The 27,290-nt window shown below is 41.8% G+C and overlaps 1 protein-coding gene across 2 annotated transcripts in view; it reads left to right on the forward strand.

Annotated features, from left to right (window-relative positions):
- BICD2 (BICD cargo adaptor 2) overlaps window positions 1–27,290 on the forward strand; it is an 83,888-nt gene that overhangs the window by 39,352 nt on the left and 17,246 nt on the right. For both annotated transcript variants that reach the window (XM_061357762.1, XM_061357764.1), the window contains exons 2-6: window positions 2,826–3,038; window positions 19,423–19,575; window positions 21,917–22,369; window positions 23,405–24,424; window positions 25,525–25,676. In XM_061357762.1, coding sequence (XP_061213746.1) covers window positions 2,826–3,038; window positions 19,423–19,575; window positions 21,917–22,369; window positions 23,405–24,424; window positions 25,525–25,676 — 1,991 coding nt within the window. The remainder of the gene's footprint in view (window positions 1–2,825; window positions 3,039–19,422; window positions 19,576–21,916; window positions 22,370–23,404; window positions 24,425–25,524; window positions 25,677–27,290) is intronic.

Consider the following 27,290-nt stretch of genomic DNA (forward strand, 5'->3'; position numbering starts at 1 on the left):
CCCTGAGGTACTCCACTAGTCACAGACCTCCAGCTAGATTCTGTTCCATTGACCACAACTCTGCCTCCTTCCTTTCAACCAGCTCTTGATCCACCTCACTACCTGATCATCAAGCCCACACTTCCTTAGCTTATCTATGGGGATGCTGTGGGAGACAGTATCAAATGCTTTACTGAAATCAAGAAAAAACACATCTACCACTCTACCATCATCCATCCACCTAGTTACTTCCTCATAGAAGGCTGTAAGGTTGGTCAAACATGACTTCCCCTTGGTAAAACCATGTTGGCTGCTCCTGATGACCCCCTCATCCTTGATATGTCTAGAGATGGCGTCAAGAATAAGTTCCATCACCTTTCCAGGGTTGGAGGTAAGGCTGACCGGTCTATAATTACCCAGGTCCTCCTTCTTACCCTTCTTATAGACTAGCGTGACACTTGCCATCCTCCAATCCTCAGGCACCTCTCCTGTTTCCCACCACTTACCAAAGATGATGGAGAGTGGCCGAGCAATGACCTCCACCAGCTCCTTCAGCACCCGTGGGTGTATTCCATCTGGACCCGTCGATATATAGATGTCCAGACTGCTTAACTGATCCCTAACCCAATCCTTATCTACCAAAGCAAACTCCTCCTTTATCCTGACTCCTTCTGGGGCTACAGGAATCTTGGGCCCCCGGGGAGAGTCTGCAGGAGTAAAGACAGAGGCAAAGAAGGCATTCAGCACCTCTGCCTTCTTTAAATCCGCTGTCTCCAGGGCACCCACCAAGTTCAACAGTGGGCCTATATTGCCTCTTGTGTTAGTTTTATCCACTATTTATTTGAAAAAGCCCTTTCTATTGTCCTTAACACAACTTGCAAGATTAAGTTCCAAGGAGGCCTTAGCTGTCCTAATTGCCTCCCTACATCCTCTAACTGTCCTATATTCCTCCCAAGTGGTCAGCCCCTCCTTCCATAATCCATAGATTCTCTTTTTCCACATGAGTTTGCCCAGCAATTCCTTGTTTAACCGTGCTGATCTCCTGGCTCCCTTACTTGATTTCTTACCCACTGGGACACTCTGATCCTGAGCTTGGAAGAAGTGGTCCTTAAATGCTGACCAACTGTCTTGAGCCCCTTTACCACCTAATACCCTTTCCCATGAAACTTCCCTTAGCAATTGATTGAAGAGGCCAAAGTTGGCCCTCCAGAAATCCAGAATTGTGGCCTTGCTAGGTATTCTATTCCTCCCACACAGGATCCTAAACTCCACCATCTCATGGTCACTGCAGCCAAGGCTGCCGTTGACCATCACCACTTCGACCAGACCCTCCTTGTTGGTGAGTACTAGATCCAGCAGCGCCCCTCTCCTAGTTGGTTTGTCCACCATTTGCATTAAGAAGTTATAATCAGTGCACTGGAGGAACCTCCTAGACTGTGAATGATTGGTTGTGTAAGTCTTCCAGCAAATATCGGGATGGTTAAAATCCGCCATGAGGACCAAGGCATGTAGTCGTGAGGCTGCTTTCAGTTGCCTTTAGAAAGCCTCATTGACTCCTTCGTCCTGATCAGGAGGTCTATAATAGACCCCCACAACTGTATCACCTATACCAGCCAGTCACTTTGTCTTGCTTGTTGTTTATGTGTCTGAATAACGCTTTCTTGTAGTTTTTGATGTCTCAGGCCAGTTTCAGTTTGTGCTGATCTTCTGCATTTCTAACTGCATCTCTGCACACCCTAGCAGTGACCTTGTATTTCTCAATGGGTATTTATTTGCCTTTTCATCTCTGGTATGCTTCTCTTTTGGTTTTGAGCAGACTCAGAAGCTCACAGTTAAGGGGATCTCTTTCTCCATCTACTTCCCTTACCTTTAAAGGGGACAAACTGGTTTTGTGTTTCCAGGAGAGTGCTCTTGAAAATTTCTCATTACCCATTAGTTCCTGTATCTTCTGTGGAAGCTTCCCATGGAATCCCTCCCCGTTGAGCTTTGAGTGAGCTGAAGTTTGCTCTTCTAGAATCTAAAACCTCTGTCTTAGCACTAACCTTCAGCATGCTCAGCTGAATGCCTAACTTCGCAATCGTATGATTGCTGCTGCCAGGGCCGTCACTAACAAAGGAGGTGGGGTTTTTTTCGTTTGTGAGGAGCGAGTCCTGGTTGACACACCTAATGTGTACAGGGAAGCAGTCCTCTGTGTTCCAGGAACTTGATGGGTGGCAGGTGGGCTGCTATGTTGTTTTTCTAACAAACGTTTGGGTGGTTGAAGTCATCCATAAGAACCAGGTTTTGGTGACCTAAGTATTGCTTCATTGACCTTCTTGTCTTGGTTTGGAAGTTGTTAGCAGATGCCTACTCCAAGGTGCCCCTTGGAGGTGATCCCTCTGATCTTGACCCAGAGGCATTCAGCAGGGCTTCCACAATTGCTGTAGTTGACTTGCATACATTCAAGGCTCTCCTTAACATAGGGTGCAGCTCCTCTTTCTCCTCTCCTCTGCCTGTCTAAGAGAGTCTATAGCCGTCCATTGCAATCTTCCCATTATGTGAGTTGTCCCACCATGTTTCAGTTATTACAATGATACGATATAATTTTCTGACTTGGTGCAGAGTTCCAGTTCCTCCTGTTTGTTCCCCAGGCTGCATGCATTGGTATACACTTCAGGTGGTTTGTTTTCTGGCTCTCATCTTGGGAGGTGCATTTAAAGGAACATTTGCCTCTGCTCTGGTTGGCCTGGCCTATTCCAAAGTTTGCATCAAAGAAATGGAAGCATAAATATTTTCAGCTCTTTAAAATAGGAGTTACATAAAATTCTAGGTTTACTAATAGAAGGTGTATTTTCTGACTGTCCTAGGCTTTTGGGCAGGCCCATACCAACCACAAGAAGGTAGCAGCAGATGGAGAGAGCAGAGAGGAGACCTTGATTCAGGAATCTGCTACCAAGGAAGAGTACTACATGAAGAAGGTTATGGAGTTGCAGACTGAACTGAAGCAGCTCAGAAATGTCCTTGCCAACACTCAGTCTGAAAATGAACGCCTTAATTCTGTTTCACAGGAGCTGAAAGAGGTGAGTGAAGGTGCACAGTGCGCACCACAGCTTGTGTTGTAGTTATGTTTTCTTGTCCTGGGTAACAAAAATAAGGAAAATTCTTGAGCTGATCAGTAATACTGGTAGCTGGTAAGAGGCATTGTCTCTTCAGTGAAATATTACATCCAGATGAAGCTCTAATTCAGCAGTGCAGTAAATGCAGCTTTGTGGATCCATCCACTGAACCAGCCTGTGCTGGCCACAGTGCTTCTGATCCAGTACAAATTCACTCCACCTTGTTCAAATACCTGCTAGTTCTGCAGAAACCACTTCACTGTGTCAGAGGTGGTTTGACTGACAGATGATTGCTTGTCTGGGCCACGCTGGTGCTGTGGGCGTACCCCCCATCAGTTACCGCTGCACTAAGAAGCAGAGGAATCTGTTTAGTGGTGTTGTGGATGTACTTTTTCTGCCTTGCTCCTAACTCTTGCTGCAAAATACTTGGGGCGTATTTTCCCCTTTTATCTCTTTTCCCACCCTAACTTTTAGGATGCAGGAGCATAACATAAAAAAAGAGTAGCAGTAAAGTTTATAGTCTTGTGTTTTCTCTCATGAAAGTGATAGGTTTTATTTTTTCATAGGTTGCTCATCTTACTACCTCAAAGTACCTTTGACCTTTTATTGTTTAATATTGAAACTGCCTGTTTCTGAGAGGAAATAGTTGCTGAGAAATTGACGTAAAAAAGTTTAATTACTTATGAAATCTGTAGCTCAGCAAGAGTTCTGTGGCACTGATGAAGAAATGATTGTTTTGAGACCTCAAGCCATTGTGTAAATTTAGACAGCAAAAGTTAGATTGCAAACAATAGATGGATGTGGCAAACAGCTAGCAGTTACCTAGTCACGAGCTTTCTTGCATCTTCCTTTGAAGCACTGGGTACCAGTCTCATCTAGTCCTGGGATAATGGACTGGCCTCCCTTGCCAGGAGAGGAGGTTACCTAAGAGCCCACATCTTAATCTCCATGTACAATGCACAACCACAGCCGAAAATCAGAAACGTCTAATTTAATTTCTTTACATCATAGTACCAAATACGTGGATAATATTTGGTGGTAAAATTAATGAGGAAGTGTCGGTTACTTCAGTGGAGATTTGGGGTTCACTACTACCTCTCTTTGGGTATGACAGAGAAGGAGATTTGTGGGGCAAACTGCCACAGGTGATCAAACAGGCCAGTCAAGCTCCCCTTGAGGTCCTGGCTGTGGGAGAGCAGAGCTGGAATCAGGCCATGTGCTCTGCTTAGGCAAGGAACCAGTCCCTGCAAGCACACACACAACTCTTGTCTGTATTTCCTAACCTTTAAGGACAGTTTAAAAGAAAAGCTCCTCACCCTGGAGGCAGCATCATGTCCATAATGGGTTCCAGACGCTTCTCTGTATGTGATCTGTATGTTCTCTGCATGTGGTCAGCAGATTTCAATACAGCTCCCTCTATCACGGCAGCTGAAGGTGATTTTTTCCTTCTAGATACTGCTACGTTTCAGCCACCTCTGCTTTGAGCTGCGTTTTGCTTTATACAACCCTTGAATGAGCTGTCAGCTTGCATGGATTTAGGGTGTGTTTTTTTTCTTGTGCTTTGCCCTTCTACCTCACTCACACCCCCTTTTACACAAACACACTTGTGTGAGTTGGACTCCAGGGAGAACTGGAGAGTGCAGGAAGAGGGGAGGTTGGGGATGTCAGGTTTCTTGTGAAAATTTTAATTTGGTTTAAATACTTCCCCCCCCCTTTTTTTTTAATTTTTTTTTTTTTTAAATGCTCTCATCTGCTGAACAGGGGAAGATGCAATTAGTTACTTGACTGGAAATAAAGGCTGATGATAATTACTGAATGTGTCTGATGTTGAATTTTGAATGGAAACCTAATTCAGTTAAAGAAAAATAAAAATTAAATCCTAATTTGGTAAATAACTGGAGTTTTGCAGTTAGGGGATTCCCTGCCAGTCACTTCACGTCCTCTCAGTGTGTGTGTTCTTCTTCCTTGCCTTTTTTTTAGCCTAGCTGTTTCTTCTGCTGCTGGTAAATTCTGGTGAGGTGAAGAAAGGAGGAGGAGAAAAAGAAATGGCATGAAAGCTGTAGTGTTAAAGTGGAAACACCTGTGCCAGTTGATCGTGTGTGGTTTGGGATTCTTCTCCTGAAGATGAGAAGACAAAAATCACAGGCTGGTTTGGGTTGGAAGTGACCTTAAAGCTCATCCAGCTCAAACCCCCTGCCGTGGGCAAGGACACCTTCCACTAGACCAGATTGCTCCAACCTGGCCTTGAACAATTCTGAAGATGCCTATTTGTGTGTTTCATTTTGGTATGAATTGCCCTGTAGTTACTGGTAGGAAACAGTGACACAGGGTGTGTGAACAGAGATATCGGCCTTCTCCTGGCCCAGCAGAAAAACAAGGCAACGTGACCATCTTGAGGGACATGGCTTTTCTCTCAAAAGATGCATCAGAATGTGGCAGAAGTTCAAATAGTTGCTATTTCTCCATTGCTGTCCAGGTCTGTAGAAACAGGGTAATAGGCACAGGCCTCCTGTGGTGATTTACAGATCTAATAGCAAATTTAATTTGTAAGTGTTGTGTAAGAGGAATCAAGGAGGAGGTGTTGTGGTTGTTGTAAGGTAGTGAGCAAGATGAGCAGTGAGGTTTTCTCCAGTCCCTTTTGCCAAGCTTAGCTTTAGCCTATTTCGTAGTTAAAGTTTTATGTTGATACTTGTCCAGGGAGATTCTGTGCTATAGAGTTCTGCTGTAGTCTGGAAGTTTTGGGGAAAAAGGCAGGACATGATCTACTCTTTTATACTGTGGAGACGGTGGAAATTACTACCTTCCTTTCTTCTGATTGCTGATGAAAGAAAAAATGCTGTGGCCATTCTCTGCAAGATGGAGAAGACTTGTAGGCAGATCTGTTCTTTATAGTGTGTATTTTGGAAGTCCAGTATTATTGCCTATCGAGAGAACTGACTTGCAAGTTGTCTGGGGGAATAGGAAATGCTGCTTCCATTGCAACTGTTCTGGATTTACTCCAGATAAGAGGAAGGATATGGAAAATGCTTATCTGTGTGTCCTCTGGCCAGGCAGAGGGCTTCTACTAGCAAAACAAAAAGGAAGTTTAAAAGCAAAAAAACCCACCACGAAAACTCAGGAAATGAACTGAGGCTGAATCTCTGCCTTATTTTTCAAGGCAATTTGCTTGGCAGGGCTGGTTGCAAAAGTTTTTGCAGGTATCTGAGAGGACACAGAGGTTTACTGTTACTGAAGCTTTTAGTAGCATCCCAAGGAGGATGATTGAGTGCATCAGGCAGCAGCTCCTCTTGAGATGCTGCTGGCAGTAGCAGTGGTGGTGGGTTGAAACCAGATGTTGACCCATATGGGTTGGAGGTGCGTTCATGACTGTGCGTTTGGGATTCTATCATTCCTTTTTTGTCTTCTCAGGACACTTGCATAGAAGCAAGGAGTTGTTGAAAGAAGACATTCAGTACACCTGGGGTTACTGGAGCAGGCACAAGTGGTTTTGAAGCTTTCTTTTGAATTATCTAACTTTGGCCTGTTGAGACAGGCTGGCAGAGTGATTACTGATTATGAGTTTTACTGCTGTCATTAGCTAGCTCAGCAGCTCCTCTGTCCTGGAAGAGACACTGGAAGGAGTAATTGCTCCTGAGTAATTGCTAATTGCTGTTCCTTTTTAATATTCTTCATCTCTCCAGTGTTTTAGTGGCACCAAAACAGATTTTGGAGGGTGATTTGGCTGTGAAGTCATGAGGTAGCTGTGCTCAGAGAAGATGAAAAATAAATGAGCAATTCTTTCCCAGGGAAGTAGAGGGTGTTCCGCTTATGTAAACTAAAGAAGGAAATATAGTTTAATAAGTATATTTAATTTCTCATAAAATGTATATCTAATGGGTTTTATCAGGAAAGTGTGTGTCAGTCTGAAGGTTAATGAACGGCGTGTGGCTTCCAGGCCCTGCTGTGTGCGGGGGACTCTCTGCCACTATGGTTGATAATGCTGGGATTCTCAGGTCTGTGTCAAACACAGACACACAACTGTTTATCCTGGTTTGGGTTTGGGTTTTTTTTAATTGTTTTTAATCCTCAAGAACAGGAATACCCAGCACATAAACTCTATAAAATTGTCAGGTTTATCCCTCCGTTCTGTTCTCTTGCCTCACACTGGAGGAATTGGTCATGAGTTTGTTTAACCAGAGTCTCATGCTGCCAGGGTCCGATGGGAGAAAACACCAGTGCCAGACCCTGTTTCAGTTCTTGACCCCGAGAGTGAAATCAAGACACAGATGAGGTCAAGTACCATAATCAGACTGTTTATTACAAATTACAAAAATACAGTTATTATAAAAAAATTACAAAAAGACAGTTATTATAATATCCCCAATAAAAGGGGTAGCGATAGAACAGATTGGAGAAAAGGTAGAAAATGAAGCAAGTCTCAGAGTGCAGAGAGTGAGAGTCACCACCATGGATCCAGTGGTGTTACAGGGATGCATTGTAGTCATCGTCAGTGGTGGGAGTTCTTCAGGGTTTGTAATTGGTATTGGAGCAGAGTGTCCCCCAAGAGTCCATTGGAGGTGGTGTCCTTGTGTAGGCGCCCTTCTGGAGTCCCTTTGAAGGTACCCCGTGGAGCGTTTCTTGTGGAGTTGCCCTCATGGCGATGTCTCATGAAGGGTATCTCTCAGGGTCCGTAGTAGTCATTAGTGGAGTGTCCTCACAGAGGTGTCTTTCCGGAGTCATCCTTATGGCCATGGCTCCCTTGGCAGTGTCTCTCTTGGTGATTACCTTTTTCTCCTTTTGTGAAGAGCTGGGAGGAGTACCTCTGCTCTTTGTGTCACGTATTACACGCTCCTGGTGGCCCGCTTTCCCTGGTCTTGCAATTAGCTCTTTGACTGCACGCATCTGCACACACGTGTCTGCAGCAATTCTTGGGATAATGGGTTGCAGTTCCTCACACCAATCCTCAAGGTAATGGACTTCAGAGTCTTAGCTCTTTCCCACTCATCCCTCAGGCAATGAACAGTGGAAGACTCTTATCTCAACTCCTCCCACCTATCTCTGAGACAAAAGATAGGTGGAATCCCATCTCAGCTTCTCATACCAGTCTTTGACACAGTGGACAGTGGAGTCTGATTTCAGATCAGTCTCTCACACATGCTCTAGTCAAATCATGTAAATAATTTTCTTAAGTGAGTTTACAGGTTATGAAGCTCACCCATGCTCTTTAGTAAACCTAAAACAACCAGCCAGCACTGGCATCTTTATTCTTCATTGAAGACCTAGAATTCAGTCTCTGGTTGTGGGCAGCCAAACACTTCAGTGAAGGACACAGTTGCCAGCACTCTGATTAGAAAAGCTGATCTTCAGTCACTGGAAACAAGAGATGTTCTATTAGATCCCTTTGACCATGACTGCCTTATATGTTCAGTAATACAGTTGCCTGCAGTCATCTCTCCATATCCTTGGATGCAGCAACACTACAGGTGCTTGTGGTCAGCTTTCTTGGCCTTGCAGTTAGAACAATGTGAACATACTGTGTCCTGGGCTTCCCAACAATGTCTCTCCCACCTCTGTTCACATCTCTTCATCAGGAACTGTAGTGATAGGACAAAGGTAGTCGGTTCAAACAGGAAAAGTTCAGATCAGATACAAGGAAGATCTTCCCTGTGAGAGTGGTGAGTCCCTGCAACACAGAAACTCTGGCTGCCCGGTCACTGGCATTGTTCAAGGCCAGGTTGGATGGGGCTTGAAGCAGTCTGATCTAGTGAAAGGTGTCTGTGCCTGTGGCAGGGGGTTGGAGCTGGATGAGCTCTAAGGTCTCTTCCAGCCCAAACCATTCCATGACTCTGATTCTGATATTTGACTGTTTTAACTGCTAAGAAGCATTTATATTTTTTGAGCTTTCACAGGCCATTAAGTTGTTGCATGTGACCCTGTCTGCTCAGAGTGACAGTGGCTGACAAGTCTTCTGTAAATATACAGTAATCTGATTGCTGAAGTTCTTCAGGTTTCTTTAGCATCATCAGTGAAGGAAGGGTATTCCTAAGGTTATAGTTATTGTCCTGGGTTCAGCAGGAGCAGTTATTTTTCTCCTTAGTAGCTGGTGCAGTGGTGTGTTTTTTACTTTAGCCTGGGAACAGCGCTGATAACACCGATGTTTTTAGTTGTTGCTAAGTAATGTTTACTCTGATCAAGGACTTCTCAGTCTCATGCTCTGCCAGGGAGGTGGGGCAGAGGAAGGCAGGAGGGAGCAGAGACAGGACACCTGACCCAATGTAGCCAAAGGGGAATTCCTTATTCAGCATGTCATGTCCACTATAGAAACTGTGAGGAGTTACACCAAAAGCCCAGATCTCTGTTTGAGTCAGGCTGGGTATCGGTTGGTGGGTGCTGAGCAATTGTATTATGCATCACAGCAGTAGTGGTTTGTGTTATACCTTAGTTACTGGACTGCTCTTATCTCAACCCATGGGAGTGACATTCTTGCGATTCTTCTCCCATCCCTCCCAGAGCGGAGGAGGAAGTAGTGGGGGACTGAGAGAAGGGCTGCATGGTTCTGAGTTATGGGCCATGACAGATATATATCTCTTTCCCACTAGGATTTATAACTAAGATGCTGAATAATCCTTTGGGTTGCTTTCTGTTTCTGCCTCTTGAACACGCTGGTAACTCGTACAGAAAAAAAAGCACAACAGATCTCCCCTGCAGCCAGGGAAGCAGAGCTTCCATCTCCTGTGTGCCCTAAGAGCTGTGTCAGGAGTCATGATTAAAGAAGGCATTGCTTTCATTATAGCAGAGAGTAAGTGGAAACAACATTTATTGTGTGCTCAATTATAGACTCTTCACTACTGGTAAGTGGCCAGAAGTGTGTTAGAGTAGTTTATTACAATGTATTCTAGATTTAAAGTCCTATGGTTCATGTAGTCTGACATGTGTTTCTGCATCAAACAAGAGGGCTCTTTCTTCCTTTTTTAAATAAACAGGAAGGGAGGATACATTTTCGATGCAACTATATCATATTAAACTCCCAACATTATTGCTGTGATATTTTTTGATATATTGCAAAGGTCAAAGAAACTTGAGGTAATGTTAATCATATAGCAAAAATATGCTTACAGAATACTTCTGTACACATACGCATAGTGTGAAGTAAACTATTTTCCCCATTCTGAATAGTATTTAATATGTAATGCTGCTTATATAGGTGAACAGCTTGAAGTGAAAATGCTGAAAGATTTATTCTCTTTCATGATAAGAATCTTGGGGAGGCAAGGAAGAAAAAACTACTTGATCTCTAGAGTTTTTTCCAAGCAGAAAGGACAGTAGCAGAGGAGGATTTGCAGCTTTTGGAAGCAGAAGTGTTGAAGAATGCAAAAAGAGGTCTGAATGGCACTAGTGTCAAATGCAGAAAGCAGGAGAAAAGGACATTTTTGATGGAGAATATGACTTAGAGCAAGGGAAAAGAAGATGTCTGTAGTGGTAATATTTGGATTAATTGAAGTGAGGAAGGCTGGAAAGCTCTGGAAGTTGATGGTAGATTTGGTTGCTGTGGAGCAGTGGAGCTTGGAGTTTTGGCAGTGCAAGAGTTTTGGTTACACTGAAGGAAGGTATAAATAAAGACTTGTGCCTTGTCTCTAGGAGGTACAGAGGGCGGGAGATCCCATGGAGGCAGGGTGAATTGGGAGAGAAAAAGAAATGGAAGCAGGGTGGTTAATCTAGAGAAAAAGGCAAGAAGAAAATGGAGAGCTGGGGTTGAATGTTGACAAAGAGCAAGGAGCGAGCTCCTTTCACTTAAGGAGCTAAACCGAAAGGGTAATGGCTTAGTTGAAGAACATGGTGAGCCTTGCTAGAAAGCCTCTGTAGCAGGGCTTTGAGGGTGGCTTTATGCTTCAGCTTTGTATACTATATGAAGTTGCCTGAATGCTGATAATAACCACCAGCAACCCAAAGTTAGCCAGAATGGCAGAGTTGGACATGGAGGGTGGTGGGCAGTTCTACAGCCAAGGTGCTGACAAAAACCATACAAGCAAACAGAACGGTGTGAGAGAGCTGAGAGCTTTGCATGAACTTCTGTAAAACCAGGTTGCAGGCTGGTGAGTTGTGGAGAAAAGGGTATTTTGGTAAAAAAAGAAAGAAGAAAAAGCACAGTGTTTGTCCTGCTCTGCCTGGTGGGCTGCAGTGAGACCTTCTGAGGGTTGCTGTGCTTGGTCATGGTGTGGTTGCCCAGCCTGCAAGAGAGGCTGCAGGGCTGATATCCCACATCACTGTGTGCTGCCATTCCCTACATTGTACAGGAGAGGCTGCAGGAGAGAGCTCCTAGAAACTGGGCTGCTCATCAGCACCGAATCTGGGAGCAAAGCGGCCGTGTGGCATGGCTTTCAATGTAGCACTGTGGGGGTGAAGATGGTTCTTCCCCACTTCTTCTTCAAGAATTCCATAGCAATGCTTAACTTCTAATGGAAAAGCCTCTGAACACAAAGGTTCTAGCAGAGCTGATTACCTATGTTTTTTTAGGTCCCTTCTGGATTCCGGTGTGGCGCTCAAATAATACCCCTCAGCAGTGTATAGCAGATACTCATTGATTCGTTACTATATTTTTTAACTGTGTGGACAGGATTGAATTTAAATGGTGCTAAAATATGCTGAAGGAGTTACCTCTGATGTGAGCAGTGCAGCTGGGGATCAGTTAAGCCTCTTTTTTTTCTTTGGTGTTTGTTTTTAAGAATGATGAGAGCTGGGTATTTTTACAAGGAGGAACCACTGCATGTAGTTGGTAACCATTTGAAACATAACAAGAATACATTCCAAAGAAGATGAATTGTCATGGAAATTCAGTTGGCTTGCTTTGCACATACTCAAGGAGGCATCTGCTTGTGGTTTCTCTGTTGCTGTGCACTGATATATTCAAAGGGAATATGTTAACCATGGTTTCTCTTGCTGTAATGGCTGCTGCCTAGAAACTCAGAGTCCAAAACTGAATTAATACTGGAAATGGGGGTCTTCCAGGTCACCATTTGAACACTGTATTGAACACTGCGTATTTTCAGATTTTAAAGAAATATTAAAATAAATTACTGTTCTTCTGACATGATAAAACTCAACATGATTCTCAAAGTCTTAATTCAGATTCCACAATCCTCTGTTGTGTGGGGACTCGTAGGTAGCGTTCTTGATGTGCCGGATGATCTTTTCATTGTTCTATTGGTCTAATTGAATTGCTTGGTGTCTATCAGAGCTTCAGGACAAGCAGGATGAGTCTTTCTTGTTAGTCACAGCTCCTGGTAACCTTCATCACAACCTTTAGCCTGCCCAGGGTGTCTTGACTAGCATGAGCGGTGGAGGGAGGAAGTCTCTTGTATGCAGCTGTGATCTTACAAAAATGTGAAATCGATATGCACTATTGCAGGAGTAGCTGGAAATGCTCTAATCAGTGAAATCATGGCTTGAAGTTACTTTACAAACTTTATTCAAGAGGTTTGTTCTTCCCCTCCCTCTCCTAAGTGAAAACTTCTGCTGTGCTGGCAGCACTGTTCTGGGATGCAGAAGCAGATTTGCCTTTTTGCACCTGGGTTTGGCACTGCTTCCATTGAAGCAGATGACCCTTGGCCATCCAAGTAAGCAAGGTTTGTTTAGGCCAGAGTGGAATTCTTTTGAAAATAGGAAAGAATGTGTAGTACGGTATGCCACAAAGCAGTACTGGGATACACTTGGGGAAAATATTTGCTTTGTTTCACCTAGCAGTTCTGTGCTGATGGACTGGCTTAGAACATCACCTGAGATTCGTGTTCAAGTCACATTCTGTAGGTTTTAAGAACATGGCTTGTGACAAAACACCACTTGGGCAGAAACATAAGAAGCCAGTGAGGGGCTGCGCCTGTACCATCAGAAATAACGTTGGGCTGTTGCCACACTTGGGACTGTATCAAAATTTGTTCTTTTTTTTTTTTTTTTTTACCCTGTGTTTTAGCTTTGAAGTTTAGTTTTGAGGTACTTTACTGGTATTCCTCTTGATCCTTTTTTTAGGGGAAATAAGTTTGGGGTGGTAATGTACCAAGTATTCCTTCGTAGCTCTCCATAAATGCCCACTGGATCATCTATAGATGGACGGGGTCCAGATTCTTCTAATTGACATTGCTCAGTATTCTTTCCCTCTAGTGAAATCGGTGATTGTAGCAAACTCATAAACCCTGCTGCTTTTGAGCATTTGATTGCCCAGAGGGGGAGGTGTCTGCTGTTGTGAGAGTTGAGCAGGTGAGAGAAACACAGCATAGCTGGCATTGCCATGAACCAAAGCTGCCTGTCCTCTGTGTGTTAGACTGACAGGGGAAACACTGAACAGAATAAGCAGGTATTCAGTAATCACATGCAGTGAAATCCAGTCTGCTTCTGCACGGGGTAGCTTAGGTCTGGAAGCAAAGAGGTATCCTTGGGTATCCTTAACTGGGTTATTCTGACCCTCCAGTTGCAGAGATTGAAAAAAAATGACTGATTTCATCCTGATAAATAACAGATTAGTCAGCAGTTCTAGGAGCAGTATGGGGACTACTTACGGCTAACTGGCAATGTAGATGGGTGTCAGCAGAGGCACTGACAGCTGTTTTCGAAAATGGGGTGCCACTGCTTCTGCTGTCATGGTATTTTGCCCTAAAATGAAGAATCTAGAATGAAGACTTGCCCTTTCTGTGATTTAATGATGGTGGTGTATGTTCTGGTGGTTATTCTAACAGAGCTGTCTGATCTTCACAATGTCTCAGCCATTTGATTTCGTAGGAACTTGGACAAAAGCTGTTGTAGGAGGAAAAGCTAGCATGGAGCCAATGAACATAGCTTTTCATGACAAAGGGACTCTTCTGTTTTGCTGCAAATTTGCGTACATGTAGATTTTTATACAGTATAATTTTAATCAAATCAATTAAATTCAGTTTAATCAAAAGAGTTCTTAGAAAAATAATGGCCAAAGATGGAATTTTTTTTTTTTTTTTTTTTAATTCCTTTATGGAAATATAGGTCAGTGGCATAAAAACAGGCACAGAGTGTGCACTTTGAGTGGAGAAAGCAGGATCTTACTAATTACTGGTACACAGCTTCAGTGCATCAGGCTCTACATGTAGGACTTGGCTGCTCCCTCCACAGTGTGTCCGGTAAGGAAAAGGCTACTGTGGCATAAGTATATTCAGAGCATCTGACCCTGTGGTACTTTTGGCTTTTCAAAGCCTCTCATAACTCTAAGGTAATAGTTGAGAAACAGGAAATCTCTGGAAACAGCTTCTGGTCATTGCTTGATGAAGATCCAATTGCTGTGTCCCCACATTGTTTCTGAAGAATACAAGCTCGATGTAACACACTGTCTGAAATACAGCTGTGAAAAGGGAAGGAGGTTTCATAAGATGTATGAAGTAATTGTATTACGTCATCAGAAAGTTAGCAAAGTCTGTCCTTCAAAGTGGTAAACAAGGCTGCTGAAAGATTGGTAAGATTGTGTAGTGTAAACTAAGCACTTTTCACATCCAGGAGGTGTGGCACCTCATGAAAACAGGCCACTAATGCTGGGAGTGCAAATTTAGCCAAAGTTTTTTTTCTCATGCTTTGCATAGAAATTAGTTACGGCCAAGTTAAGTCAATAGGAGACGTCTAATTTTTGGTACTGTACTAACTTCTTTTTTGGCAATATTATTTTAGTTATCAATTCTGTTAAGTCTGTTGTATTTATGGTATCTAGTGCTGCAGATCCGTAAACTTGCTGCTGGCCTGCTGCCACACGGCCAGTGTTAAATCTGCCTGAGGAGGACTGTCACCACCGTAAATGAGTTATAAACTTAAAAAATAGGCCTTTAATTTTAAAGCAAGAGATATGAGTAAGAAAATAAATGAGCCTCCAACAGACCTTGGAACAGGGGAGGGCACTTATTAATTAACAAGAGAATCTTGTACTTATGATTATTGAAAGTACGTGGTTTGTGGAGATACCTGGTGGCAGAAATGTAACATGGATTTGAAAAGGGAAAACAGCAGAGTGCAACTGTAGTTTTAGACTACAGAGCACAGCACAGAGTAGTTCTTCTGTAATGTCATCAGGTGGGAGGGTTTTGGTCAGTAATTCTCACAGATTAACAGAGGTATGTTAAAATCAGAAAACACAAGTAACAATGAAAAAAGAACCTGACCAGGGAGAAGAGCATTTAGAAGCTATCAGTGGGCTAGAAAAAGAGGTTTATGGAAATACTGAAACATCAGACTTGTTTTGGCTTGGTTGTGAACAAGCAAGACTGTTCAGGATATCAGCTGCCATGATGTCAAGGAAAGGTCTGGTGGTATTGAAAGAATTCCATGCCACATCCTCACCATTACTGCCAGCTCATCACTGCGTCTGTCCTGAGGCTGTTCTGTACTGAGTTATCACAGTAGGTTTCATGGTTTTGACTTTCCTAAGACACCTGGTGCATTAGAGGAGTCTAAATTATATGCTTCAGTTGGGAAATGAAACCCTGAGAGCTTTCAAGGTTTGAAATCAATTTCATCAAATTACTGTTTCCAAGCTTGCTTTGTGATCTCTTGTTCTGTAACTCTTTAGAGCCACCACTGCTTCCCCAGGCAGAGCAGTATCTCACTTGTAGGTTTTATGGCTCTTTTCTCTGGAGTGCAGATATAGAGAAGACTGATTTTGGTTATTAGCTTTTGAGAAGCAGTCTCAATCTGAAATATATAAAAAAGTATGTTTGATGTCACAATGTGTGTGTATATATGTGTGTGTCACTATATATATTTGATTAAATGTGATGTAGAGCTACTATTGGAAATACATATTTATTACTATACTTTGTTCCATTAGATCAAACTGTTTCTAGGCTGTTAGAACTGTTCTAATTATTGGAAGCCTCAACTTTCACACAGCAGTGGAGATCACCTGCATGACAAGTCTGTTCATGGTCCCTGTCAGTGGGCAAATGCTTTTGGGGCAGAGGCAGACCAGCAACCGTGCGTAGCCAGCAGCACCTTCTTATGATGGCTTTCTCTCTCTCATCTTCCTCTTGAGCAAACCTGACCTGATTTCTTTTTCCTAACAGAAGTTGCAGTATTCTTGGACCAGGAGATAAAATCTGAAGATCTCAAGTTCACATGGCACATACCCACTGTTTCCAAGCACAGTCAGGTTGATACCCACAACAGATATCCTGCAGGGAACAAAAATCAGATGAGGAGGTGGAATATGTGCAACTCACAGCACATTTATTCTCCTGCAGAAAGTGTGGAAAATGGCATCCTAGCTGTTTATCATAGTTTACATGCAAGCAAGGATGGATTCAAACTGGTCCCTGTGATTTCTAGCACTGTGCAGCCCAGAGGGACTCTGCAGAACTCTGCCAAGGCAAAGCTGAGAGAACGAAAATGCTGAATACAAGCTTTCTAGCAGCAGGAGCAGGGTTGGTCTATGGAATTAGATCAGTCAAAATCACTTTCATAACCCAGTCTTTGCCTAAGCAGGATGGATGGGAGGCTTCTGTGTAGTGGGAATATTCTCTAGGTTGAGAAGTTGAGGAATTTGCTCAGGTAGATGAATACTCAGCAGCCATCAGTTCTCCACTGTGGTAATTGCTATTTTAAAGTGCTGTGTGATTTGCTTTAGGTGGAAGTAGGATTTCATAAAGCTGAGAGCCCAGCTAGGCCTGCCTATGTGACCCTGCTCCCCCTTGTACACTGTATTGCAGACAGAGGAGGAAGGAAGAAGCCATTGAAGGAACAAGAGTTATACAAAGGTTAAAATATATTGGTAGGTCAGCTCACCATTTCTATAGACTCGGGGAATTGTAAAGTACCACCTGTGAGGACATGTGCAGTGTCTGTCTTAAAACACATAAATACACTTTCCACATGGATAACAGAAAAATCTGATTAAGGAAGGATGCAGTAGCTTCACTTCCCTACAGAAAAAAAAGTTGCCATTTGGTCAGATGTATGAGCTAGCATGGCACTCAGTTTAACCCTGCAGCTTGCAGGTTATTTGACAAGAAAATGTTAAGAGCAAGCTGAATGCACAGCTTGCTAAACAGCCAGTAAATCTGGGTTATATCTTCCTTCCCCAGTCAGGAAGCAAGGGAGCTATTTCTAAATCTGGCCTTTCTGCACGCACTGAAATGGAATGATTTTTCTTGTGGCAGGCTGAACATGGCAGTACTTACACATTAAGTAACGAGCTCTTACTGTTGCTCTGAATTAAACGGGCACAATTAGGCAGAAATCATTCCTTCTTCAGAAAAGACTGGCTCCAGTGATTTCTCCAGGCACTGACCTCTGCAAAGATTATATCATGAAGAGAGGAAGAGGAGCAGTGCAACCTGAATGGTGGGGGAGCAGCTCACCAGTAGCTTTGTGGGAAGTCTTCCATTTCACTTCAGAACATTTTACTGAGGAACAGGGAAAATTATGAATAAGGTCTCCTAATTTGTACAAAACTCTTTTTGATACCCACAACAGGATATCCTGCAGGGTACAAAAATCAAAAGAGGAGGTGGAATATGTGCAACTCAAAGCACATTTATTCTCCTGCAGAGTGTGGAAAATAGCATCCTAGTTGTTTATCATAGCTTACATGCAAGCAAGGATAGATTCAAACCTGGTCCCTGTGATTTCTATCACTGTGCAGGCCTGAGGGATTCCTTGCAGAACTCTGCTGAGGCAAAGCTGAGAGGATGACTAAGTGTTAAACAGTTTGGATTCTCTGGCTGAAGGCTCTTTCTGCCAAAGGCAAGAGATCTTCATTGCAGTTGTTAAGGAGGAAGAAGTCAGGATGTGAATTCGTGTCAGCCTGTAGCCTTCAGATACCTGCAGGCACTTTTCCCTATGCACCTTGGGTCTGTGCAAAGATGGAGCCAACAGTTGCTTAGGCCTGGAATATGGAATGTAGCAACTTTTCATTTGCATTGCTGTGCTGTAATGTCTGGTTTCAGCAATGAATGTTGATTTTTACCTTCTCAGTGTGCTCGGAAGCAGTGGTCTTCATTGCTAAAAATAAGCAGGCAGGTTTCTAGCATATAGTCTTTCTGTACCTGACTTGTGGGGAGCTACAATTTAAATGTATTGGTCGTAACAGTTGCAGGTGATTCTGTGTTTGTGTTCCGAAGGTATCAGATTCAAGTTTGCTCCTGCTGTGAACGTTTCCTTTAACTCTTAGCTTTCTGTAGGAGTCTGTTGATACTTCTGTTGTATTTCTTCTCTGTATTCCTGCTGCATGCTTGCAAAGGGACTGAGACCGGATTTTATTCATCGGTGGCATTCCTGTTTCTAACCAAAAGTGGAGAATGCTGAGGAAAGCTGAGTTTGTATACCAGAGGATGAGGCTTTCCCAGCTAGGCTGCTAGATAGCTGGGACCAGAAACAAAACACATAACTTGCGTAGCTGAATTGGTAGGCAGCTTCTTTCATGAGCTCACCTTTGTTTTGCACTGATTTAGAACTGTTTGGAGAGCCATCCTGTCACTTCACAGGTACAGCTGCTAAAATATCTGGGCACTATTTTCATAGACAGCTATACTGCCTATTTTGCCATCTCTGAAGAAATTTCTGCTAATGTTTCAGGACGTATTTTCCCCTTTGTTTTGAGGATTTAAAATGTGGCTTGAAGGAAAATACTGTTGAAAAAATAAGGGCTAAGTACAGTGAGCCATTCACACAACTAGATATGTGCTAGCTCAATTTATTTAAGTGTCTTTGTATAGTCACAAAAGATCTAAAGATCATCCTCCATCAGGGTATTAGTTTTGTTTTGTTGTTTTTTTGGTTTTTTTTTTTTTTTGAGGTCTTGCACAAGTGTTGGGGCTGAGGGGAGGGAACATTTTATAAGTCAACCACAGTTGCTATTTCTTTCTACCTGGATGTTGGATTTCATTTGAGGTCTAACTCGGTATCTCTCTCCAAAGGTTTTCATTAGAACATATTTCCAAATTATTACATTGGGCATAAAGGGAAGGTCTGTTGCAGAGCAGCAGCAGATACATGTCCAAATGTCTGGAGTCATCTGCATCTGTCTGTCTCTTGTGAAAAGGCCCATCTTGTTTAAGTGTTAACAGATTCAGGCGTTGACTTCTGATCTGGAAAACTTTTGACAGCCAGTGAGACACAGGTGTGAATGTTGCTTTCCCTGCTTGCTCATTGACTTTTTTCTGAGTCAGGGGTGAGAATTTGTAAGAGAAGACAGAAAACAAAATCTAATTATTGTGTATTAATGACTTGGTTTTCTGTACAATATTTGGGAGAGTGGGGGAGGTGGGAGGAAGAATTTATTTGAATAGAATCTAATTGATTAGTGCACATAAGAAAAAATAATTATATCTGTCTAAATCACCGTCATTGTGGGGTTCCTTTGTTTTTCCAGGTCAATCAGAATGTGGAGATCCAAAGGGCCCGTCTACGAGATGATATTAAGGAATATAAATTCAGAGAAGCACGTCTGCTGCAAGACTACACTGAGCTTGAAGAGGAAAACATCTGTCTCCAGAAACAAGTGTCTGTTCTGAAGCAAAACCAGGCAAGTTTTTAAAAATACTGAGCACTGCTTTGGTAACAACAGTTAATTCCTGTGTTACAGCATGGTTCTGTTTCATTTCAGCATCCAACCACTTATTTTTTGTACCACTTTTGAGACTATAATCTCCATCTTTTAGTACCAAGAGTTGTCTCAAAATGTTTAAGTCCTTTCTGTCTCTACTTATACACTGTCTTAAGACTTTACTGCTTTTACTTTGACCTCCAAGTCATTCCACTGCCTTCTCTGTCTTTGATGGAAGTGAAGTTTCTAACAGTCAGCTTTGTTACTTGCTTTAGTCTTTTCTACACTAGTTTTTCAATGCCTCTTTTCAGTACTCTCCCGTCCATCCACCCATCCGTCTGTCGTCTTCTACAGTATCTGTAAGCAGATATATTTCTGAACGTATGTTTTTAATGCTACTTACTTCTTACTTTGTCTCTCCAGTTGTATACTCTTCCTCTCTTGCAGCTACTTTCATTAAACATGGGCTACTGTTACATTTGCTTAACAGTGTCAGACCTGGGTGACTGCTCATCCAAAAGGTCACATTTTTAATTGCACAGTTCCAGCTATTTTCAGAATTTTAGAAACCTGCATTTTTTGAACAACTGAAGGATTTTCCTGAGTCACCATTAGCAGAGGTAGTTAGCTTAGGTGTGTTGCTAGATGTGGCCTTTGGCATGATTTGCTTATCTTCACCTGTCAGATGGGGACTTGTTATTTTTATTCTTCAGATACCCGTCATCCTCATTATATAAATAAAATTCGAGATTCCATTGAGAAAATGGCATAATATTCCTAAAATACAAGCTCCTGAAAAAACAAAATAGTGTTAATACCATCTGTTGTATTGAGCACATAGCAAAAACTTAGGATTTGCTAATAAATAAAGTAAAATAAATTAAATAAATAAACAAACAAATAAATAAATAAATAAAATAAATAGGATTTGCTTCAGAACTCCTTCAGGGTTCTGAATGAAAGCTGCCTGCCAAGCAAGGTATTTGGGATATTGGATATATTTCATTTATCTCCAGGTGAAATTCTGTGTCAATGTTTTTTTCACTTTGTCCTTGCTCATGTGCCCAAAATAGGGACATTTTTATTTCATTCATTATACTTGGAGGAGCAAGTGGAAGCTCAGTGTTCACATTCTAAAATACCAATGTTCAAGGGTGCTGTCATTCTGGGTTGAGCTAACTTTCGCTCAGATGCTATCTTGCTTGTCAGTTACTCATAATTATTGGCTACCTGTTTGTATTCTGCAACCTTTGGAAATAGACTGCAATCTTGAATATTTGAGCTCATATATAGACATGTATAGAACAAAGAGCTAACTCTGTTCATGCCAGTGGATTATTGCTAATCTTACTTGATGAATTTCAGTAAGCTTTCATTATCCTACTGACAAACTAGAAGAAGCCATTAAGTTTTCCCAGGCATAACTTGCAAAACTGAATTAGCATAATTGGTTCCTGGTTTTTAAATTGGTTGTGGTTCAGCACCACCAGGTTGGTATATGTTGGCATCTAAAATTCCTTTAGCAGCTGGCAAAAATAAATGTATCATGTGGCATGTTTTCCTTTCAAGGTTAAGATAAAGTATTCTTTGGGCTTTTTTTTTTTTTTTTTGTCCAAGGGATTCAAAATTTTACCCCAGCTGTTGCTGTTCATAACTTCAGTGTAAGACAGGTTTAAAAAAAGGCAATTTTGTACATAAAACTTAGATGTGACACCAAATTTCATGTAGCAACATTGGGAGCCTGAAGTGTAGAGTCTATAAATTGTAGCTCTCTCAAAATGTGCTGAAATGATGATGGTGACACAGATGCTAAAATGTTTTATTTTGAATATATAAAGCAGAGTTTGATGCATCCCAACAGTTTTAAGCCTGGTGGCATATTCTAACAGCAGTGCAGCAGAGTGTCAAAAGCATAGCTTTGTAATGCTGGATTTTGAAAATGTTGAGCTTGGATTTGTGGGAAGGTTGGACAGGGAATTTGTTAATCAAACAGAGAAGGAGTTTTCATAATGTGCTAGGAAAGCCTGTTTTGTGACTCTTTTATCACATCCTGTATCTCCCATGTGTCTCAATTAAGATGGATTAGATCAGCTCGTTTGTGGTCTGCTTAGAAATTTTCTTCCATGCTCTTTGTGAAGGTGAGTAGTGCAAAGCAGCTTAGAGTCAAAGTGCCAAAACTAGACTCTAATACTGAAAAAAATGAATCTCTTCTCACCATATTTGCTGAACCAAACATTCAAAAGTAAAATTATTTGGTGCCTTGCAGGCAGACATTTTCATTACTGTTCCCCTGTGCCCCCCATGTTTGTATAATCTCCAGGTGGAGTTTGAAGGCCTGAAACATGAAATCAAAAGGCTTGAAGAGGAAACAGAATTTCTCAACAGCCAGCTAGAAGATGCCATACGGCTGAAGGAGATAGCTGAACGCCAGCTTGAGGAAGCCTTAGAGACACTGAAGACAGAGCGGGAACAGAAGAACACCCTTCGTAAGGAGCTCTCTCACTACATGAACATCAATGACTCCATGTACAACAGCCACCTAAGTATCTCTTTAGATGGTCTTAAGTTCAGTGATGAGGCCACAGAGCCCAATAATGATGAAATCATGAATGGATTTGAACAAAACTGCCTCAGCAAACTCAGCAATGGCAAGAATAGTACATCAACACCCAAGAAAAATGAAAGCTTCCCACCAGCCCCAAGTCTGGTGTCAGATCTTCTAAGTGAATTAAACATTTCTGAAATCCAGAAGCTGAAACAACAGCTTGTACAGGTATATGGGCTTCCTAAACAATTGTGTACTTCCAAATAGCTGCTAGAGTTTACTGGGGTTGTTATTTCAGTCTTTTAAGTATCTCACATGGACTGCATAACAGTATGAACTATATTTTTAAAGGCTCATATTGATTTAGAACTTGAGGGTGTTAAAAATTTGTCAGAGAAAAAATGCAGCATGCTGCTGTTCTCATGTGCAGAAAAATTAGCAGTCATGTCATGTTTGGAGGACAATTGTAGTGCATCTTCCGTGCAGTACATGGTGTGTCTACTTCATGGTGTCCCTAGCGAGGAAGATAGTACTTTGTTTGAAAACTGATATTTACCCCAGTCATCTTCCTCAAAAGTTTTATACATCAGAATTCCTTTCTCTAATTAGTTCAAAGAACATGAAATTTTAATCAGTACCAAGCATTTCTGTGTTACATTTGTGCTTTTGGGAGGTTGGAGAGTTTGAAACACAGTGTATATTCATGTTGCCCAGAAATGTTTTAAAGTTTTGTCAAGCACTTTTTAAGTTTTCCATAGAAAAAGCTTTTGTGGAAAAAATAGATGGATTTTTTTAAAATGAGACCTTTCATAGAAGAAAGTTTCAGTATTTCTGAGTCTTTCATGAAACTCCAAGTTTCCACCATAGGCTAGCTGCAAGTTTTCTAATTGGTTTTTTTTTCTAATGCTATTTCTCATAACTTGATAATTTGAAAGATAACAATAAACTTCTGCTTATCTTCAGCTGAAAGAACATTTTCACACTGAGACCATCAGCTATGGAAGAACATATAATACGGATTTTGAAGTGAAAATGCGAAAGAATTGGCAAGGAACACTGTGCTTGATATAGCTTTAGAATAAATGAAACAGCTTTTTAATAAATTAAAAATAAATAACCTTTAGAATAAATTAAATAGCACACGTAATGTGCAAGTGATTGGGTTTCTGTAACCATATGGACCTTGGCTAAATTGCTGTCTTTTATAATAAAACCATTTAAGTGATACAGTTTTCTTTATGTGTTTGTGTTCGTGCATTTCAGATGGAAAGAGAAAAGGTGAACTTGTTAACAACACTACAGGAATCGCAGAAGCAGCTGGAAAATACACGAGGGGCCCTCTCAGAGCAGCATGAAAAAGTTGGCAGACTCACAGAAAACCTAAATGCGATGAAGAAACTCCAGGTTAGCAAGGAACATCAGTCTGCCCTTGACAATGAGAAGGACAGAGACAGCCATGAAGATGGAGACTATTATGAAGTTGATATCAATGGGCCGGAGATCCTGGAATGCAAGTACAAAGTGGCTGTGGCAGAAATTACTGACCTAAAAGAAGAACTCAAGAATCTCAAGGCCAAATACAAAGAATGTGAGTCTAAGTATGAGGAAGAGAAGAGCAGAAATGAGACCGAGAGCCAAGCTCTCACTGAAAAGATCACCTCCCTAGAAAAATCCAGTAGGCATGACAGAGAACAGGTGGCCAGGCTGGAGAAGGAGCTGAAGAAAGTCAGTGAGGTTGCTGGAGAAACACAGGGCAGCCTCAGCGTAGCCCAAGATGAGCTAGTCACCTTCAGTGAAGAACTGGCCAATTTATATCACCATGTCTGCATGTGCAACAATGAAACTCCAAACAGAGTGATGCTGGATTACTACAAGGAAGGTAAAGGTGGACGCAGTAGTCCAGAGGCCAAGGGAAGAAGGTCTCCCATTCTTATTTCTAAAGGGCTGTTAACTATAGAGCTAGGAAAAGCAGAGAATGGAAGTGGTGACAGCAGTCCGTCTCCAGTTTCATTGCTGCCATCGCCTGTGTCAGATCCTCAGAAGGAACCAATGAATATTTACAATTTGATTGCTATAATCCGGGATCAGATCAAACACCTGCAAGCTGCTGTAGACAGAACCACCGAGTTATCCAGGCAGCGTGTTGCCACTCAAGAACTTGGGCCAGTGGTGGACAAAGACAAAGAAGCACTCATGGAAGAAATCCTGAAGTTGAAGTCCTTGTTGAGCACCAAGAGAGAGCAGATAGCAACTCTGAGAACTGTACTGAAGGCTAACAAACAGGTAACTAAGTCTAAGAGATGTGAAGGTTATAGTGTCAGGGAGTTAAGTCATAAACACAAGAAAATGAATCTTCGAGGTCATGCTGCCATACCCTCAGCTCAGTAGGGCTTTCGTTGCTGGTACTTGTTTGGTGCCAGACTGAAGCAGGCTGTTTCTTTAGAGGCACACAGCTGTCCTACTGTAAAGCTCAGGATGGTGGCTTTAACTGACTTCTGCTTGTCACATACTCATGAGATTATTTATTAAACTTACTGCCTGTCTGAATTATATCAGATTATATTTCATGTAAGACATCTAAAATGAAGAGGTGAATCTTACTTTCTACTTGAAAGAAGAGGTAAGTCTTACTTTCTACTTGAAAGAATCCTAGTAGTAACCTAATTCTAGTTAAGTACTCTTCTCTCTCAACCTGCAAAATAAAAGCCTACTAAGATGAGGATGTGATGTAAGAACATGGTCCAAATAACAGGGGTGAAAGGTTAAAAGTAGGGCTTGGGGATTGGTCTGTGCCATTTGATACACCTTAGTGCAGTAGATGAAAATAACTGCTATTAAGACACATGTGACATGCTTCATTGTCTCCTCTGAAGTTAATGCAAATTAAAGTTGTCTTTTAAAGAAAGTATAGTGTTGTTCAAGAAATACATACATACTTTCAGGGTGGTTTTGCACATTTTAATAAAGGTGCCTCAAAATGAAAGACAGGCAAAATGCTGTAGGGGTTAGAGAATTGTGCAAGTGATTGATGAATGCATTTAAATACAGAGATACTAGATAGACTATTTTGTATTTGAAGTATGTAATGTTTAATGTCTTTTAGTGGTTGGACATGGGAGTCACTAAATGTATATTCTGTAACTTCCCTAGATGCTGCTGCAGGGTTAATGGGAGTAGGAGACCCGTATGTGCAATCTGTTTCCAGTGTTCAAAAATTAGATCTTATTTAATCTGTACAAGAGAAGTTGACCAAAATTTTAACATTGCAGTACAAAGTAAATGTTTCATCATGTGAATACTGATTACAGATGCCTTAGGCAGCCACTTTGTGAAGAGTTTAATTAACTAGCACGTTTCTGGTTTTTTTTTTTGGTAAACAACAGACTGCAGAGGTAGCCCTTGCCAACCTAAAAAGCAAGTATGAAAATGAGAAAGCTATGGTTACAGAGACCATGATGAAGCTACGAAATGAGCTGAAGGCTTTGAAAGAAGATGCTGCTACCTTCTCTTCCCTGAGAGCAATGTTTGCTACAAGGTAAAGAACATAAGAACTCTGCAAAATGTTGTTTCTTGTTCGTGTGGGGGAAGAGCTGAACACCCTTCCCACTTCCCCATGCAGAGGAAAAAAACGGCTTTTTCCAAGTGCGTTGCTTACACTGCTTGTCTGTGATATGTTCTGATTGATGAGAGAAATGCCAGGGATATAGTATGTTGATACAAACCAAGAACCTGTGGTGGTGGTATTTAATTTGGGTGCAAGATTATCTCTGGTTCTTGAAGCCATTAACTCTGAGAAGGAGTGACATTTAACAGGACAAATAGAGTGTTTATTACACAATAAAGGTATGACTCTGCTTGACATGTAATAATCCAGAAAAAGTAAAGATTTTGCAAACATCTTACTATTCTTAGTTTGTCCATCCTGCTGTTGCCATCTCTGACATTTCATTTACCTGCATGAGCTGATTTTGGTTGCACATGTCTTTGGAACTTGCTTCTGTTTCTTAGTTGTGCTTGCTGACATACCACATGCTGTAGAAGTGATAAATGCTACTTTGATCTGCATGTTGCTTATTGCTACTGTCACTGATTTCTTCCTTAAGTCTACATGTTTCTTTTGGTGAATGTTGAGGCAACAACATCACATTACAAAATCCAGATCTGCTTGACAGCTAAGGAACATTCAGTTGTTCCTGTGTGGAGATGATCCTGGAAAATGGGAAAAGAAAAAACTTTATCTAAAAGTTGCCAGTCCCAGCTCAGTGGGGTTTGCAGGGACACCCCTGGTAATATTCATATCCCTGCATATTCCATGCATTGCTTAAAGAAGATAGAGAAGAGAGACTGCAAAGGATGCTGTTTAATGTAACCTAGACACTTGTTTTTAAGCTAACCCAAGGAGATGGGGGAGTCTGTGTGCACTGTATGCTGCTGCCTTCTGTGGGCATGTTTAAAAAACCTCAAAAAACTCAAACCAACATCACAGAAAAGATTTTTTTTCTGTCATCTGCTAAAAAGTACCATAGAAAGGAATCAGAAGAGTGCTTCTGAGGATTCCTGAGGCTTTTCAGTATGGTCTTTTGTGGAGCTGGTTCTGCAGCAGCACTTGTGCTCCTTGGCTTATATTAGGCTTCCTGTTGATACAGCCTTTCTCAGCAATATCAGTGCATGTGGGTAAGCATAGAAAGGAAAAATGGATACTAAGGAATGCTAAAGGTTGAATTGCAGCAGCTCATTATGCCAGAGCAAAAAATGCCCTGTACAGTCTGGATTTGCCCTGCTTTCTTTCCCCGCTCTCTCCTCCTCTGCAGTGTACTTAACATGCAGAATGCAATCTCTTTGTTAGCTGTAGATCAGCCTGAAGCTGAGAGGAAGGAAAGTAAGCATGCTGTTAACTTTCAGTTCTTTTTCCTAGAGGCAGAGAGCTAGCTGTCTGAATTACACGTAACTGCAGTATGTTTTCCCTACATGTTTATTTTCCTGCCTCAGTGTGAAATCAAGTCACTGTGAATGCTTTGGAGAGGAACTATCAGAGACATGCTGGAGGGTAATGCTCTCCCTGCCTTTCTCTTGATGCATTATCTAGAGGTCAGTCTTGTCCTTTTACTGGGAAGACAATCAGAATTCCTTGATGTGGGGAAACTGGAAG

This window comes from Neopsephotus bourkii, unplaced genomic scaffold (assembly GCF_033783945.1).
Source record: "Neopsephotus bourkii isolate Nb327-2 ecotype Australia unplaced genomic scaffold, CSIRO-AGI_Nbou_v1 NB_923, whole genome shotgun sequence".
In the NCBI taxonomy this organism is placed as follows: Eukaryota; Metazoa; Chordata; class Aves; order Psittaciformes; family Psittacidae; genus Neopsephotus; species Neopsephotus bourkii.